This window comes from Periplaneta americana, chromosome 16 (genome assembly GCF_040183065.1).
Source record: "Periplaneta americana isolate PAMFEO1 chromosome 16, P.americana_PAMFEO1_priV1, whole genome shotgun sequence".
Classification (NCBI taxonomy): Eukaryota; Metazoa; Arthropoda; class Insecta; order Blattodea; family Blattidae; genus Periplaneta; species Periplaneta americana.
This window is the reverse complement of record NC_091132.1, coordinates 153,077,402-153,096,186: the sequence shown is the minus strand read 5'-3', so window position 1 is coordinate 153,096,186 and position 18,785 is coordinate 153,077,402. Positions and strand designations below refer to the sequence as shown.

The window sequence follows — 18,785 nt, the reverse complement described above, 5'->3', positions numbered from 1 at the left end:
AAAATTTATTTCTTTTTCGTCTCTAGAAAGTTTTGTCATAATTACAATAACTCTGGGAATAGCTTACCCCGCTGGGATTTAAATTTCCACCAGAAATTCGCAGACTGTTCTCTGAATACTTAATTACTCTATTAAAAGATTTGTGACCTTCTCTCTGATTGGACCCCCCAATTTATATTGTATTTTGTTATTTTGTAAAATGTACTCATCTGAAGAATTTAATAATTGGACACCTATTTTTTGCATTAAACTAAAAAATATGCTTGAGGCAATGTTTTTGTGTAACATTTTAATTTGTTACTGTCAAATTTCACATGATCCCAACTGGTCACTTTCTAAACTCACATGTTCCAAACGGAACACTCTCAGAACATTCATGATCCAAAGGTCATTGTCAAAACTCGTATGATCCATAATTTAACGCTAAATAACTTTTACTCCTGTATAAACAAATACGCTTACAAATCTGAATAGTAGTTCTTAATTATTGCTCTTTCATTTATTACTCATCATTGAGAAGAAAATGGACTACAAGTATAACAAATATGTTTTTCCTCATTTATGAAAATTTTCATTTTTGGAAATAGTGAGTTATGCTTCTAACCAACTCGTATAACAAGCAAGGATATTATGTTTACTCTAGATAAACACGCCTGAATTTGAATCGAAGAGCGAAAAAAAATAGCCTACCTCATCGGCTGCGGAAACTTCTCTGTGAAAGTCTTTGCCACTCTCATGGCTGCTCGAGCGTGGTTCAATGGTTCGACTTATCCCCGCGATACTAGCGATGTCCTTTGGTCTAGTTATCTTAAAAGTTTTTGCGTATTACGTTAACTTCACAATAGGGAGTGCAGTATTTGGAAAGTAGTTGTGATGAGTTGGAAGAAAAAGCATGCTACGTAAATTACTAACTCACCTTCCGAAGACCTCCCAGAGAATCTTTACCATAATTTGTCTTGGATTGCAAGTTCTCCAGTTTATCTAACTTCTTCTATATATTGTCTTCCTTCTTATCTTGTATTTTATTGTGATAATCTAACTTTTTCTCCATAAAACCGTTATGTTCCTGCATTTTCCTTTGCAGAAATCCTTTATTATTCTCAAATTTATACATCATAAATTCATATTGCTCTTTGAATTTTTTCTCCTTTGATCCTTTCTGTTCCAGGAACTTCTTTTCCAGAAGATCATTATAATCTTTAAATTTCTTCGTAATGAATGTGGTCTGATCCTTGTGTGTTTCCTGCATATTACTTGTAAGTTCCTGCCATTTCTTTTCTAGCAAATTTTTATTATCATTTATTTTTTACCAAATCAGAAAAATTAGAAAATTCTGATCTCCGGAACGCGTGGCTGCAGTTTTGAATTTCTTCTCCAAGAAACTCTGCTGTACCTGTAAGTTATTTTTGATGAAAGATTGCGTCGCTTCAAAATGTGTGTTGTTAATATTTGTGGCGTTCAAGTCTAAACGTTCTGCCATCGTGTCCTTGAGGTTACCATTCGTGTCATTCGTGATGTTATGTACGGCCAAGTTGAACAACGGCAGCAGTAGCAGCTGCATAGGTGCGGGCGCCGTCGTCTGCGCTTGGACTGAAGCGATGGACATATTCTGCAAAACAACACTTGTTTACTTCGAGCGTTTAGAATGCAATGCACATATCATACACAAAATGTACCTTGGACTGAACCGATGGACATATTCTCCAAACAACAATTGCTTATTGCCAGCGTTTAGAAAATAATGCATATATGTACATAATGAACCTTTATTAGACCGAGACATTTCGGGATGGGGTAGAGAACATAATTTTTAATTTTTTGTTAAGTAATCCCCGTCCTGTGATGTTTCTTTTCAGCGCATCACGAAACCATGTTATTATTATTATTATTATTATTATTATTATTATTATTATTATTATTATTATTATTATTATTATTATTATTATTATTATCCAAATATTGAAACCCTATTTTACCTTTTGGTATATTAGGGTTGTAGTTATTATATGTGAAATACATTATGTAGAGATAATACACAATTTTAAAGAAGTAGTAGTAGGCATGAGTCATAGTTACAATATAAATATATTAATTAATAGACAGTAAACAATACTAAATACATTATGCAATAATTACATTCAATTAAAACAAAATTAAATAAGATTATAAATTATAATCGAAGGTGTAGAGAGACATAAATTTGCGATTTTATACATAATTTTAAGCAATAGTAAAGAGATAATGCACAAAATTGACTTAGTTACAAATTAAACACCTAATATATAGATAGTAACAATAAGCAATAGGAAAGAATACGGAAATGATACTCAGTTGCTGTGTTTATATATAAATACCTTAATTACAAACAGTGAGGCAATAAACAGCAGCAAAAAGAAAAAAAAAAATAAATAAAGATAACAGAAGAAATAACTTAGTTACAATTTTCGATGCATGGTTTGCGATAGTAAAGAAATAAAAACAAAATTTCTTACGGTTACAAACTATATACCTGTCATCAAACACTGAACAATAGTAAAATCCATAATACATAGTTATTGTTGTTATTACTTACTTACTTACTTACAAATGGCTTTTAAGGAACCCGAAGGTTCATTGCCGCCCTCACATAAGCCCGCCATCGGTCCCTACCCTGTGCAAGATTAATCCAGTCTCTATCAACATATCCCACCTCCCTCAAATCCATTTTAATATTATCCCCCATCTACGTCTCGGCCTCCCCAAAGGTCTTTTCCCCTCTGGTCTCCCAACTAACACTCTATATGCATTTCTGGATTCGCCCATACGTGCTACATGCCCTGTCCATCGCAAACGTCTGGATTTAATGTTCCTAATTATGTCAGGTGGAGAATACAATGCGTGCAGTTCTGCGTTGTGTAACTTTCTCCATTCTCCTGTAACTTCATCCCTCTTAGCTCCAAAAATTTTCCTAAGACCCTTATTTTCAAACACCCTTAACCTATGTTCCTCTCTCAGAGTGAGAGTCCAAGCTTCACAACCATACAGAACAACCGGTAATATAACTGTTTTATAAATTCTAACTTTCAGATTTTTGACAGCAGACTAGATGATAAAAGCTTCTCAACCGAATAATAACACGCATTTCCCATATTTATTCTGCATTTAATTTCCTCCCGAGTGTCATTTATATTTGTTACTATTGCTCCAAGATATTTGGATTTTCCCACCCCTTCGAAGGATAAATCTCCAATTTTTATATTTCCATTTCGTACAATATTGTCGTCACGAGACATAATCATATACTTTGTCTTTTCGGGATTTACTTCCAAACCGATCGCTTTACTTGCTTCAAGGTAAATTTCCGTGTTTTCCCTTATCGTTTGTGTATTTTCTCCTAACATATTCACGTCATCCGCATAGACAAGAAGCTGATGTAACCCGTTCAATTCCAAACCCTGCCTGTTATCCTGAACTTTCCTAATGGGATATTCTAAAGCGAAGTTAAAAGGTAAAGGTGATAGTGCATCTCCCTGCTTTAGCCCGCAGTGAATTGGAAAGGCATCTGATAGAAACTGACCTATACGGACTCTGCTGTATGTTTCACTGAGACACATTTTAATTAATCGAACTAGTTTCTTGGGAATACCAAATTCAATAAGAATATCATATAATACTTCCCTCTTAACCGAGTCATATGCCTTTTTGAAATCTATGAATAACTGATGTACTGTATCCTTATACTCCCATTTTTTCTCCAATATCTGTCGAATACAAAAAATCTGATCAATAGTCGATCTATTACGCCTAAAACCACACTGATGATCCCCAATAATTTCATCTACATATGGAGTTAATCTTCTCAAAAGAATATTGGACAAAATTTTGTACGACATCAACAAAAGTGATATTCCTCGAAAGTTACCACAGTGGGTTTTGTCCCCCTTCTTAAAAATAGGTACGATTATGGACTCCTTCCATTGTTCTGGTACAATTTCCTTTTCCCAAATTGCAAGTACAAGTTTATAAATTTCCCTATATAATGCACTTCCACTCTCTTGTATTAATTCTGCTGGAATTTGATCGATACCTGGAGACTTGTACTTTTTCAGATTTTCTATCGCAATTTCGACTTCTGAAAGCGTGGGTTCGGGTATAAATGGCTCAGCAGTTTGTATTTAAATTTCGTCCCGATCATTTCTATTTGGCCTATGTACATTTAGTAGTTGCGCAAAATAGTTTTTCCATCTGTTTAGGATTGATGGAGAGTCTGCAAGCAAGTCACCATTCTCATCCTTGATCACGTTTACCCTTGGCTGATATCCGTTATTAAATTCCTTTATACCCTTATATAAATCTCGAATGTTTTTATTCTTACTATTTGTTTCTACCTCATTCAGGTTTTCCTTCAAGTAACCTCTCTTTTTATTCCTAAGTGTACGACTTGCTTCCCGTCTTTCATTGAAATAATTATCTCTCTTCTCCTCAACTGGATCCTGTAAGAATTTCAATTTTGCCTGTTTCCTTCTTTCTACTACCATGCAACAATCTTCATCAAACCACGGTTTCTTTTTCTTAGTTTCATAATAACCTATGCTCTGCTCAGCTGCAATTTTGATACTATCTCTGATATTTTCCCACACGCTTTTAACATCTAATTCTTTCTCAACTTCGTCGGAACTTTCTAAAGTGGCAAACCTATTCGAAATTTCGACCTGATAATTTTGCTTAGTTTCCTCGTCCTTTAATTTCAAAATATTGAATTTAGTAATATTAACTTGTTGCTCTACTCGCTTGGCTACTGATAATCTCTCTCTTAATTCTCCAATTACCAAATAATGGTCAGAATTACAGTCTGCATCCCTGAAAGTTCGAATGTCTACTATACTATGTGTCTCCGTTTATCTATCAAGATGTGATCTATTTGGTTGTGTGTCAATCCATCTGGAGAAGTCCAAGTATATTTTTGTATATCCTTATGGGGGAATGTTGTATTTTTGACAATTAAATTTTTCGATGTGGCAAAGTTGACTAATCTAACTCCATTGTCACTACTAGTTACGTGTAGGCTCTCTTTTCCAATAGTTGGTCTAAAAATATCCTCCCGTCCTACTTTAGCGTTGAAATCCCCCAATATTATTGTTATCACTATTATATCCCAAAGAGAGACAACTTGTTTTAGATAGTGCATTAGGATTTTATATCATCATGAATTTACATACACTTAATAGCTACAGTCTTGCCTAGATGTGGTGTATAAACTCTCTGAATTGTTTGTAACAACATTTTTTCCTAAGTAAATGGTAAAGGAGTGTGCAGTAATTTTAATTGCAGTCCGAGATATGATATCTTAAAAAGTGTCTTTTTCTTTCGAAGACTGGACAGTGAAAAATCAAATGTTCAACAGTCTGATTGTCTTTGCATATGCACATAGATCCTTCTGCACTTTTGATCCTAAATCTTTCAAATTAGGAACCGAATTTTCCATGGCCGGTCATAAATTGAGTGAAAAAGAAGTCGGGTGAGAACTGACTGCAACATAGTCTGTCTTGTACATTGGGTAAGAATAATTTCTTGGTCACAGAGCCTTTAACACTAGAGTTCCAGTATGTATTCCACTTGAGTGTAGTTGTGTGCTTGATCCTCTGCTTAATGCATGAAATAGGACAGGTGGAATATTTATATTCTGAGTTGGTTGAGGCTGCATGTTTCGCTAATGTATCCGCTCTTTCGTTTCCTTCAGTACCTGTGTGGCCGCGCACCCACAGTAAGCATATACGATCTTCAAATTTAAGTAGTAGGGATCTAATTTCGACGGCTATGGAATGCAAGTTGTATTTATCGTCAATGGTTTGTAAGGCAGATCGAGAGTCGCTATGAATACATGAGTCAATCCCGTTGGTAATGCATCATTTCACTGCTTGCAAGATGGCAAATATTTCTGCTTGGAACACGGAGCACATGGGCGCCAGGCGAAACGTGGCAGAGTGGACTTCAGTAGTGTTGTAGTAGGTAACAAAAGCACAGCCCACCAAGGTGACGTCGTTCTCCTTTTGCATCCGAGAGCCATCGGTATAGATGTTGTATTCATGTCGATCTGTACATGTATTTGATGCACGGTGAAAATCTTTCGGATGACCAGTTAATTGAAAACGTGACCTTTTTTCCACCTCAAGATGTGATTCTTGTTCTAAAAATATCCCATTTCTTTTTACGTTATTGATTTCAGCTCTAGCCATGGCTGTTAAAAACAATGGTGGTATACCCGCGATCACTAGGGCTGCGTCTGTCGATGTGGTTCTGTAAGCCTTCGTGATTCGTAGAATGAATCCACGTTGAATTTGTATTAGTTTTGAACCCACTTTTTGTGAAGTATATTTTGAAATGCCGAGACACAGTATAATATCAATGATTCGAAAGCGCCATGATATATAAACCATGTTCGTCGAATTTACAGGAAATTATTGAGGTAATCAATTATTTTTAAATTAATGAGCCCCAGTCACTTGTCTGCTATCGTTTCTGGCAAATTTAATGTAGAGTGGTGAGTAATTTGTCAATTGGGGAATTGTTTCTAGTAAATTCGCTGAGACCAAGACCAGAGTCAGATGCTACTCATTATGCCATGTTCATGTCCTCAAACTCACTGGATACGAAACATTCCATGATGCACTTTGGTATACAGGATGTAAGGGATATAAGTGCAGTGACGACTCGTGATTTTTTTGTATTTAGGATATGAGATTGACGACTGATGACCAAGACAGAAACTAATATTAATAATAATATAATATTAATAATAACGATATTAATAATAATAAAGATAATAATAATAATAATAATAATAATAATAATAGAGCATGCATAATCAAAACAAGTAGGCCTATGTTAGTTTTTGACTCACCATTCTGGAACTGGCAATTTATTAGTAGTGAAGTTCGAGTCTCTTCCCCGTTTTAGTTGCGAATATGGCTCCCAAGCCATTGTACTGTCCGATATTTACCGATGTTCTGTCGTACGTTTGCGCAGTTCATTTCTTGCTACAGTTAAATTCTTCTAAACGATTAAATAGAACTTCAGATATTCTTTCGGCTGTCCTGTCGTCTGAAAATCCTTTTAAATCTCGTATTTATTATAGCTTATTTTATTAATTTTATGCCATTTTGTTATTTATTCATTTTGTTTTTATATTATATCATTTTAAATTGTTTATTATTTTGTTTATTCTATTCTTTTAAAATGACCAATGAACTGCATTGAAGGAGGCTATAAGAATACTTTAAAATTCTTATTGTAGTCTCTGACAGGATCTCCATCACCCAGAAGGAAGGGTCGTAGTATTAGGATACTCGGTCATATCCTCAAACGCGGCTAAACTCAAGCCGTACCCCACTTTCCGCACCTTCCTCTGTCCATTAACTTCACTGCTAGAATTACCGTTTGCTGTAATATATTTGGATGGTTCCTAGGAAATTATTTCTGAGCTGTGCAGTGACGACAACTCACAATAGAAAGTGGAAGCTTAAAGGAAATTAATACGTCGGGACCAATTGAAAATCTAAATCTGTAATTAAAATGTTTTCTATCCTCAGAGGCACGAAATTAAACTATAGGATCATCCTCATATCCTTCATGGAGGAATCGCCACTGTATAAGTGCCATCCTTTTCACAGTCGTTGGGGACGGTCTACAGGATCAGAAAATGTCCACACAACATAGGGTCAAAACTTTATAGTTTTCCCAGAAAAAAATTCTTTCCTTATCGTGAGTAAAATTACTACATCAGTAGGTATATCTAGCAAAGAGTTAATATTAGTTTAAATTTGTGTGTTCTATTACGTTTTCGTGAAATTAAATAATAATGCATGCTTAAATTTGTTAATATTCTGGCGTGAGAGATGTGGCAACTTGTTTAGCAGATTCATGCTGCTGACAGCAGTCTGCACAGACTACAGATCAGCTGAGTTCAAGCTCCCTGTCCATAGGTCTCCTGCCGAATGGACAGCAATTCAGTACAGGTAGACCTATTCGATAAACAACTTAAAATGTCATTCAAAATTCAGGAATATCATGATATGTTGTTAATTTATGTCGAAAGTCTTCGTAATTCAAGTGCGGCAAGAAGGATGTACCGTCAAAGTTTTCCGCAAAGAAAGTTACCTAATCAGCGAAATCTTGTAGCAGTTTCTCAACGATTATTAGACACTGGCAGTCTCTTACCCGTTTCGAAAATCACACAACGAGAAATTTCTTTACAGATGATACTGCTTTACGGAAACGAGAGAGATTAAAATATTTCTTTAGAAAAATAAAGTTCGTGTGATTTTGTGCAGTAAACCATTATTGTTTATTTTTTTAGACGTACAATTAAAAAATGGAGCAATATTGTTAAATAAAATGTAAATTTAACATAATGTTCTATTAATGAGATTGAAAGTTTGTATTTGCCGCTCGTTTTATGTAAACAACAATTGTCCTGTCCACCCCTGCATTAGAACAGAGCATCTGTTTTGTACCGGTATGTTTGTACCCGCTTGAGCTGTACTGTGTACTTATAAACGCCCTCCTTTCCATCCAGAAACGTTGCAAAACGTCGATCAGTTAAAATAATGGCACTTATACCCCTTACACATTGTAAGATAGAATAGAATGTTTTATTTTCGTTGGCAGAGATAAGGTCATAAGGCTTTCTCTTACACTTAACTAGCCAACCAGTTTACTGAGGTTACTAAACTACGTGGAAATGACACTAAGCACGGGAAGTTAAAGAGACGCTAGTACAGTGTCTAACGTTAAAAATATGCCTTGAAACATGAAAACATGCGCTCAGCATCCATGCATTCTATACCGAAATTGTCCATCAGTATGATCCAGAAGTTTTTCAGTCTAAGTAAGATACACCCCGTATGTAACTTTGTATTTTCTTTCGTTATTTAAATATATTAAATTAATGATAAAAAATTAACTACTTATTTGAATCAGTGTTATTATGCATAGTGTCCAAACAGTCTAAGGAAGATGTAATTGATTTATTTTATAGTTTTTAATAGTAAAATTGATATTAACTATATTAACCTACGGTATCTAATTATATCTTGCAAATTAATTAATTAAGTTTATGTTATTTTTCCTTTTAGCGTTGAAAAGTAAACGATAACGGAAATTGTTGCAATTTCAGTACGGTGAAATATATTAGCCCTCAGAGCACAAGCCCTCAGAGACGCTCTGTGCTCTTCAATATGCTATCTTGAGACAGTTAACAAATGTTAACAATATTGATGTTAAAACTCGCAATTTTTAACATTACGACTGTATTAATCATTGGGAGTTGAAGAAAATCAAAGTCTTAAAAAAAATTGAAATCAATAAAATAAAACTCAGGCGCAACATAACATTTTTAGTTGCCATGGCTATGTGACATCTAGAATTTGTCTGCCCCTGGTGTTTACAAGAAGTAAAACGCATGTAGAGACATTACATGTAATTAAAGTTTGTAATCAAATGAAAATACATACATGTCAGTACAAACTTAAAATAAAACAAATGATGAGCGCGTGCTTTACGAGTGCACATTACAATCAATTACTCTAAATATGTTTTAAGTGTTTCGAATCAAACATTTCTTCTCCTTCCTAATAAATACATTTTCTCATGTCCTTATGACGTGTTCTTACGAAATTCTTCTATTAAAGCGCTAATCTCCAAGCTCCTAGCTTTGTTTTGTTTTCTTATGTTCACTGAACAGCAGACATAAATTGTCTAAGTAGGGTTAGATGCCGCCTACCTATACTCCGTGCATGCCTACACATTGCAGAGATTAATAAGGTAAATTTTCATCATTCACTGACATTTTCTGTGCAGCCAATCCTCGTGTACCTTCAAGTGTCCTCTTCAATCTTGATACTGGTCGGTTGTGAGACAATGCTATAGCACACAGTGAGATTAAGTCAGCATTTGATTTGTAAAGTGAAAATTCGCGCAAACAAACATCACACGCATTTTGCTCTTTTGAAATGTTTGTGAACTTGTTCAGCTTTTTTGTTTATTTGGTTATTTAACGTCGCTGCATCAAGTACTAGTTATTTAACGTCGATGGGGTTGGTGATAGCGAGATGATATTTGGCGATATGAAGTCGAGAATTCGCCATAGATTACCTGAAATTGACATTACGGTTGAGGAAAACCTCAAAAAAAAAAAAAAAAAAAAAAAACTCAACCAGGTAATCAGCCCAAGAGGGGATCGAACCCATGCCCGAGCGCCAATTGGGATCTGCAAACAAGCCCCTCAGCTTAACCTTTATTACATAGTACTATAATATTTCAAAAGAATTATAGGCCAAGTGTAGACCGCGGATCTTTAGGAAAAGAAACTTATTTTTGTATTGATAACGTGTATGGCGTTTCGTGAACATTTATGCATAAGAGAGCGGTTTGAGAATGCCTAAAATAGCCTGTTTTGACGTTTTACCTATTTCACGCTTCACAGTAAAATTGTAATTTCTTTTACCTATTTGTGAAGTGCTGTTTAAGAAAATCAAAGTTCTACGTTGTAAGAAGCACAACAATGAATTTTCTCTTTTTTATATTTCTGTAACTCCCCCCCTCTCTCTCTCTCTCTCTCCTTCTATCTATTATTGACTATTTGAATTTAGCTAACTTTACTGGCAACAATGGGCGAAATTAACCCTTGGTAATTAAAATACGTTAAAGATTTAGAAATTAAATGGCAGAATATATTAAAAACAATAATGTTCATTATGTTTTTAACGTGGACGGAAAATAAAACCGTGCAAAATTCTGTATATTCGTAACTATAGAAAGTTAGTACAGTTGGTTAAATAACTGTAACAACATTGCTAATAATGTACAGTACTCTGATTGTTAATTGTCTGTGGTTCAAAAATAGTTCTTTATTTGACATCTTATTAGTACATCGTATAAGTGCATTATTATTATTATTATTATTATTATTATTATTATTATTATTATTATTATTATTCTGGGTTGAGACTGAGACCCTCATGCAATTTCAAAGAATTGGTCGCCAGACATTGGTGTTCAATATTGAACATTTGGGTCATCTAAAACTGCCTTGGTACAACGATGTTCATCGGATTCTCAATATGAGAACTGACATCTTGGAACCAAGGGTTTCGTTTGACAATAAATTCACTGTCACTCATCCAGAGCGTAGTGAATGGAAAAGTCAGGATAAACCTGAGAACAATAAGAGCCCAGTCCGGTACACTGATGGTTCCAAAACCAAGTCAGGAACTGGTGTTGGATTATTCGGAAATGGCATCAAGCTTTTTTTTTATCTTGGGTCAATACGCCATACTATTTCGGGCTGAGTTTTCTGCTATCTTAGCCAGCGTTAGGGAAAGTATTATGAAGGACTACAATCGTTGACATATTTTTATACTTTCAGATGGTCAAGCGGCATTTAAGGTACTTAAAGCCCCATTTGTTAAGTCAAAACTGGTCTCGGAATGTCGTGAGTCCCTCATGATACTGACCGAACATAAGACAGTTTCAACTGAAATGGATGCCAGGACATGCAGGGATTCGTGGTAATGAGCGAGCAGATGAGGCTGCCAAAGACGGGACTGGGATCCCACTTATAGGACCTGAGCCTGTGCTGGGATTATCTCTTAAGACCAGTTAAGCAGGTTATCAGGGACTGGCCTCTCAAGAAACACAGAAACTACTGAAACTCAAGTGAGGGTTGCAGACACTCTAAGGCCCTCATAAGAGATTTTGATAAAAGCAGGTCAAGTGACTTGTTAAAATTGAGCAAGAAACAGCTCCGCTGGGCAGTCGGATTCCTTACAGGACACTGTGCCTTCAAGAAGATCGTGCACAAGATGGGATATAACATCAACACAGCCTGTGCTCGTTGTTCAATGGGAGATGAGTATTCCTCCTCTGTTGTGCGACTGCAATGCACTCGCCAATCAAAGAGCTCTCATCTCAGGAAAACATTTCAAGAGTTTGATGAGCTGTCAATTGTCCCAGTCATTAGTTTGATTCACTTCATTAAGAACATCATACTATTGGACTGATAGAATATTATATCGGGGATGGACAGTAGTGCCAAGTTCTTTCAGGTCGCAGTGCTATGGCTGTCATAGCCTTCTCCTTTTAAATTCTATATTATTATTATTATTATTATTATTATTATTATTATTATTATTATTATTATTATTATTATTATTATTATTATTATTATAGGATTCACAGTTATCGACAGCTTATTTCATTCCGTTCATTAAACACTTAAATCTTACAGCAAATTGTACTTATTTATCCTTATTGAATTACTCTAATTCCCGTATAGACGTCACACACAATCCTATCACTTCTTTTTATATATTTATATTGTTTAATCTGACATAGTCCTCTAAGAGAATTTTTGTCATTTGATTTAAAGCGCTTATGTAATCCACAGGCAAATGAATTTGCTTAATTTATCATATCGCAGTATTAACGAAATAGTATCGATGGAATTATTAAAAAAATCGATGTTAATTTCAGCAAGATGAGTTGGAAGATTACCCCTGGGATTACTTGACATTCGCCTTACAGTCATGTATAACTACTTAGTAAATAATTAGCCCAAACGGGAATAGAACCTGTTACTGAGCGCTATTTCCACTCATGTGTCATCCTGACTAGCAGTAGACCAAAATGTGGCTTTCTAAGAATATAGTATTTATCTCTAGACTACTTTCAAATAATTCACTAAGTACTTAAGTATAGGCCTATAGGGAGGGAGAGCGAGAGACAATATACAGTACGTAAATTAATAATAAAACATAATACCGGTATGTATTTTATTCAACACCGTAGTGTAGTGTATTTTGTCTGATATGCATTCATGTTTTGACGGATTTCGCGTTCTGACTATAACATGTATGTATACATAACTCACATAATGTATATACAGAGTGATTAAAAAATCCGGCGACATCGACGAACTCCGTTATTACTGCAGATAGCGAAAAATGGAAAGAGTGGAAAGTTGTTGGAAATATGCAGTTTCCAATCTAATGTGCGTGAATTTTCAACGTAGAATACACCGTAGAGATTGTACAACAGTACGACACACCACCAGTTCCAATGCTGCCAAATTAGTAACTTTTCCGCTGATTCTACAAGATTTTACATAACTTAGTTATTATTAAACGGAGGCTTATGTTAAGGTTTCGTAAAAAGCTATATTTTACGGTGATATGTTCTTAGCCCTTCGCCCAACCCCCAAGCTGTAGGACACCCGTTATCGGCTGTCCGGGACTGCTTATTCAATCATATTGAATTTTGTATTCCCAAGAAACTAGTTCGAATAATTAAAATGTTTCTCTTGAAACGTACAGCAGAGTGCATATAGGCCAGATTCTGTCTGATGCTTTCCCACTTCACTAAAGGCTAAAGCAAGGAGATGCACTATCGTCTTTAATTTTTAACTTGTTCTAGAATACGCCATTACAATAGTTCAGGATAACAGAGAGGGTTTTAAATTCTACGTGTAATATCAGCTGCTTATTTATACGGATGATGTCGACTGTCCGAGGACAGGTCTGAAACTCACAAGTGATACTAAGGAGACACCACTTATGAAGCAACTAAGTCCGGAGACAATGGGGTAGGGTGGGCAGTTCCTTTCCTCCTCCATTACATACATCGCCTACCAGTTACATTTGCACTAATCTGACTTCAGATGCATACAAACAATCATCCTTCCTCTGATACATATCGTCAAATGTGATGTACTGTCTGATAATAGATGTACAGTTTCCCAAAAAAGAAATGAGACGACTCTTAAAGTTCTACAGCGCTGTTCATGCGATATCGACGTAGCCAGGAAGACATCTGGTCGTGCATGCGTACGACTATTTTCATCCTACTCCAAAGTACACGCCAGTGAAAAATGTTATCAAGTGTCTATATCTGGTATAGGTCTCTTTCTTACGTCCTTGATTGTTTACCTTTTATGAAAGTTTGAAATATACCTGTAACACGAAAGTCATTCGCAAAAGTGGGAGAAAAATATTAATTTTTGAAATGACAAATGTAGACTCACGTCAAAGACAGCAAGGGACATTGTAAGGACTACGACAAAGGCAAGAGCCACGACAAGGACAAATATTAGGACTGCGATAACATATTACAAGAAACACGACAGACATCACGACAAGGATTATGGTAAATACCACGACATAGCCACGATAAGGATTACAAGGACTAGATCCAGGAAAATAACTATTATAAAGGATACAAGGACCACGATAAGAACAAAGATAAGGGCCGCGATAATATACTACGACATGAAACACGACAAACACTACGAAAAGGATTACGATAAATAACAGGACATGGACCACGATAAGGATTACGACAAAGACCAGGATCACGAAAGGGATTATTAGAAAGAAAGGACAACAATATGGACCACGGCAAAGATATAAACGACATTTATAAGGACCACGAAGAGGACAAAGATATAAACGGCAAGAACCACTATAAGGATCACAAGTAACTACAGTAAGGGAAACGATAAGGGTCACAATATAAACCACGACAAAAAGCACGATAAGGGCAACGACATATCACGACATGAAACACAAGCGTCAAAATAAAAATCACATTAAGAATCAAAATATGGACCACAATAAGAATCACGTCAAGAACCACAATAAAATTCACAAGAAGGACGACGATAAGGATCACAACATGGACCACGATAAGGATCACGACAAGAACCAGGATAAGGATCATGGGATTGAACCGCGACAAGCACCATGACAAGGATCGCTATAAGGACCCCGACATGGGCCACGATAAGGATCACAGGCATGGACCACGATTAACACCACGACATAGGATCAAGACATGGACAACGACAAACAAAAGTAGGATCATTGTAGAAACCATGACATGGACCACGATAAGAACTTCGAAATTCAGCAAGATAACGACCATGGCAAAGAAAAGAAATGCCACTCAAAAGAGCACGTTAGAAACAAAAAGTGGAACGATAAAGACCATTACAATGGCAACAAGTATTATGATAAGAACCATGGAGAAAACAACAAGGACTGCTCTAACGGCTGCGATAAAGACAAGGACCATGATAAGGATCACGACATGGACCATGATAAGCACCACGACAACGATTACGTTGTGGACCACCACATGAAGAATGATAAGTACCACAACACGGATCACGTCTAGGACCACGAAAGGACTATGATAAGAACCAAGAAAGATCCCTGAAATGACCACGAAAAGATCGAGATAAGGACCGGATCAAAGATAACGAGGACCACGACAAGGACAAAGCAAAGACAAGGACCACGATAAGGATGACGAAAAGCAGTTTGCTAGGGATCACTGTAAGAACCACGACAATGATCACAAGGAGGACTATGATAGAGATCACCAAGCCCACAATTGAGATGAGAACTATGAGAATGACAATGATCACAATAAGGACAAAGACAAGGACAACGATATGCATCACGATATGGGCCATGACGAGCGCCACGAGAATAATTATGAAAGGGTCCACGAAATTGGGCCACGTAATGACACAAGGAACAGGTTTGCGATTAAAACTATGAGATTAAAAGTATGAGATTGATAAGAACCACTATAGGTATAGGACCATGACAATAACAAAGACAGGGACCACAATAAACATTTCAACTTGGACCAGTATAAGCACCATGAGAATGATCAGGATAGGGATCACGAAATGGACAACGATAAGGATCACAAGTTTCAAGACACGGATCATGACAAAGACTACGAAAAGGACCGTGATTCAGGTCGTGATATTTAGGCCTATCGTGGTTCTATTCGTTGAACTTGTCGTAGTCCTTATCGTGGTCTTTGTTGTCTTTATTAGGGCCCTTATGCTGATCCTTGTTGTCTATATTGTGGTCCTTACTGTGATCCTTGCCTTTGTCATGGTCCATATCGTGACGATTTTTGTCTTTATAGTGATCCTTATCGTGGTCCATATTATCTTTGTCAGGGTCGTTATCGTGGTCTTGTTCATTATCGTGATCCTTTTCGTGGTCCTTATTTTGGTCTTTGTTGTGTCGCAGCTCATGTGAGTCTTGTCGTCGTCCTCGTCTTTGTTCCTATCGTTGTCCTTTTTGTTTTTATCATGCTTCTACAATTCTCATTTCAAATAATAATGTTTTTCCCCTTTAGCAGGTGATTATTGTTTCACACGGTAGATAATTCAGTCTTCAAAGCGGGGTCTTAAATTGCTTTATAGCAGCCTGACCGATCACATATTATTCAGGATATTTTCTATCGAGCGTCAAGTAACTAATTTTGAGGTGAGCCATACTGTTGTCGAGGAGACAAGATCTTTCCTGTGATCTTATCATGTGTCGTGACCATATCACCAATGAGTATAGAGGGGGAAGATAGATGAACTTTCGTGTCAGCACATTCGTATAATATTAACAATCATGAAACTAACTTTCTTTTTGATAGCTCATTCTTTACCATGCCACACAGCTCATATACCTTATCTCGCCTCCTCATATATACAGTAAAAAAATTTGTACGTAAAATTGAAATCTTAAAAAATTGTGACTTATTCCACATCTTAAAGCTTCAATGCGAATGTTCTATAAATTATAGTAAATGAAATGAAAAAACTCGATTTAAAGCCTTCTCGAGGAGGGGAAGTCAGCACTTTCACTCGCATGTTTTCCCTCTTGGAACGTCTTCCTAAATGACTATAATATTCTTTGTCAGTATTTTAAATGGGAACCTGCCTGCGGTGAAACTAAAAAGCTGTAAAAATGTCTGTCTCTCCATCTTGTCTGCGTGGCTGATACGGTTAATATTTAAATGTAGTTATTTAATTAAAATCAATTTCCTAAAGCTTATTGTTAAAGCATTTTACATTTTTTTAAATTTCATTGTAAATGTTAGTTTTAATTATATAGTATATGCATTTACACTGTGTATATATTTGCATATGTGTAATATATAAATGGTGTAAATGCATTCATTAGGTTAATGTTTATAGGTATTATTATAATTTGTAATTTTGTATTTTCTGTGATCATTAACAATTAATCTCAGGATTCTGTAAAATTCTATTTCAATGTTATTGAGGCAAAAGAAGTCTTTGTTATAGTCTAAGAATTATATCAGCTGAATTTTTAACAATACGCAGAAGTCATAGCGTCTGAGCTATTGAGACGACACGAAAGCTTTCCTTTCTGCGCGGAGTGTCGATCTAGTCATGAAGGTTCAAATGTCAATTTAACTACACTATTTATGTATACAGAGTGTTTCAGGAGGAGGTGGTAGTAGGCTATAGACGAATTCGAATAAAAAATTGCATATAAAATGTCTCCAATTTTTATTTGATACAGAGATATAGCTGTTAGAAAATTCCATATAACATGTATCCAATTTTTATTGGGTACAGAGATACAGCTGTTAGAATGTAACCCAAGAAGGTGTTAAGCAAAGGCAAATGATTACGTTCAAAGTTGATTTTCATAAATTCCACCACCGACTTCAATGCACTTTCGACTCTTCTTGACATCACCACGTGTAGCTCTTCCGATGTCGTCTTGGCGTTCTTTTATCAAGGCAGCATTATTCATAACCCGAACGATTAAATCGTTTCTTGTGTTTACTTTTTCTTTTTGTAGACTTCGCCTTTCAGCCATCCCCACAGGCAAAAATCTAATGGGGACATTGGTGGCAAAGAAACGTGACCATATATACTGATCCATCGGGGAATGTTAGGTTTGGATGATGTATCACCTGACGACTAGAATGTGCAGGGGCTTCGTCATGCTGGAAGAGCATACCCATCCTTGTAGGCAAAGGAACCTATTCCAATAATGCTGGAAGCTCGTTTTGAAGAAAGTCTAGATACGGGGATCTGTAAGACGATGCGGTAATACAACAGGCCCAAGCAACTGATTGTCTATCATACCACACCACACATTTACAGAGAAGCGTTCTTGAAAATGTGTCTCCACAATGGCATGTGGGTTTTTTTCGGATCACTGATGTGAGTTACGAGTGTTATTGATACCGTCACGAGTGAAAATGGCTTCATCAGTGAAGAGTAAGAATGGGATTACTCGGCGATTTACAAGTAGCATACGACAAAATTCCTATCGTCTACCTTCATCTCCTGCTCGAAGGTGTTGAATACGCTGTATATGATAAGGATGGAATCCGTGAATACGTAATTTTTTAGATTTAGATTTATTTATTTAACCTGGTAGAGATAAGGCCGTCAGGCCTTCTCTGCCCCTCTACCAGGGGATTACAACTATAACATGAACAATAAGATTACAATTAATATTAAATTTACAATTACAATTACAATAAAAATTAAAGTACGACAGGAATACCTGATTAATGAAAGCTAGACATTTTATCATAGAAGTTAAGAACAAAGAAATATTTTTGTATTTACAAAATTACAAATTAAACCTACAATAACAAAATTCTATAGTGATGAAATTACCGGATATTGAGATATTTTGTGGTAGATTAAAAGAACTATTTACAAGAAACCATGTCTGAACGAGTCTCAATTACTGACCAAGTGCCTAGTAAGTTTGCGTTTGAATTGAATTTTATTTCGACAGTCCCTGATGCTAGCAGGTAACGAATTCCAGAGTCTTGGCAGGGCTATTGTGAAAGAGGATGAGTATGAGGAGGTGCGATGGGATGGTATTGTTAGTATTGTTTCATGGCGAGAGCGTGTGTTCAGATTGTGGTGGGAAGAAAGGTAAGTGAAGCGAGACGAC

The 18,785-nt window shown here is 36.1% G+C and overlaps 1 protein-coding gene across 1 annotated transcript in view; it reads right to left on the bottom strand.

Moving 5' to 3' along the window:
* LOC138691367 (ankyrin repeat domain-containing protein 10-like) overlaps positions 1-18,785 on the bottom strand; it is a 41,446-nt gene that overhangs the window by 15,677 nt on the left and 6,984 nt on the right. The window contains exon 2 of the mRNA XM_069813270.1: positions 1,394-1,609. Within this exon, the coding sequence (XP_069669371.1) occupies positions 1,394-1,609 (216 nt within the window). The remainder of the gene's footprint in view (positions 1-1,393; positions 1,610-18,785) is intronic.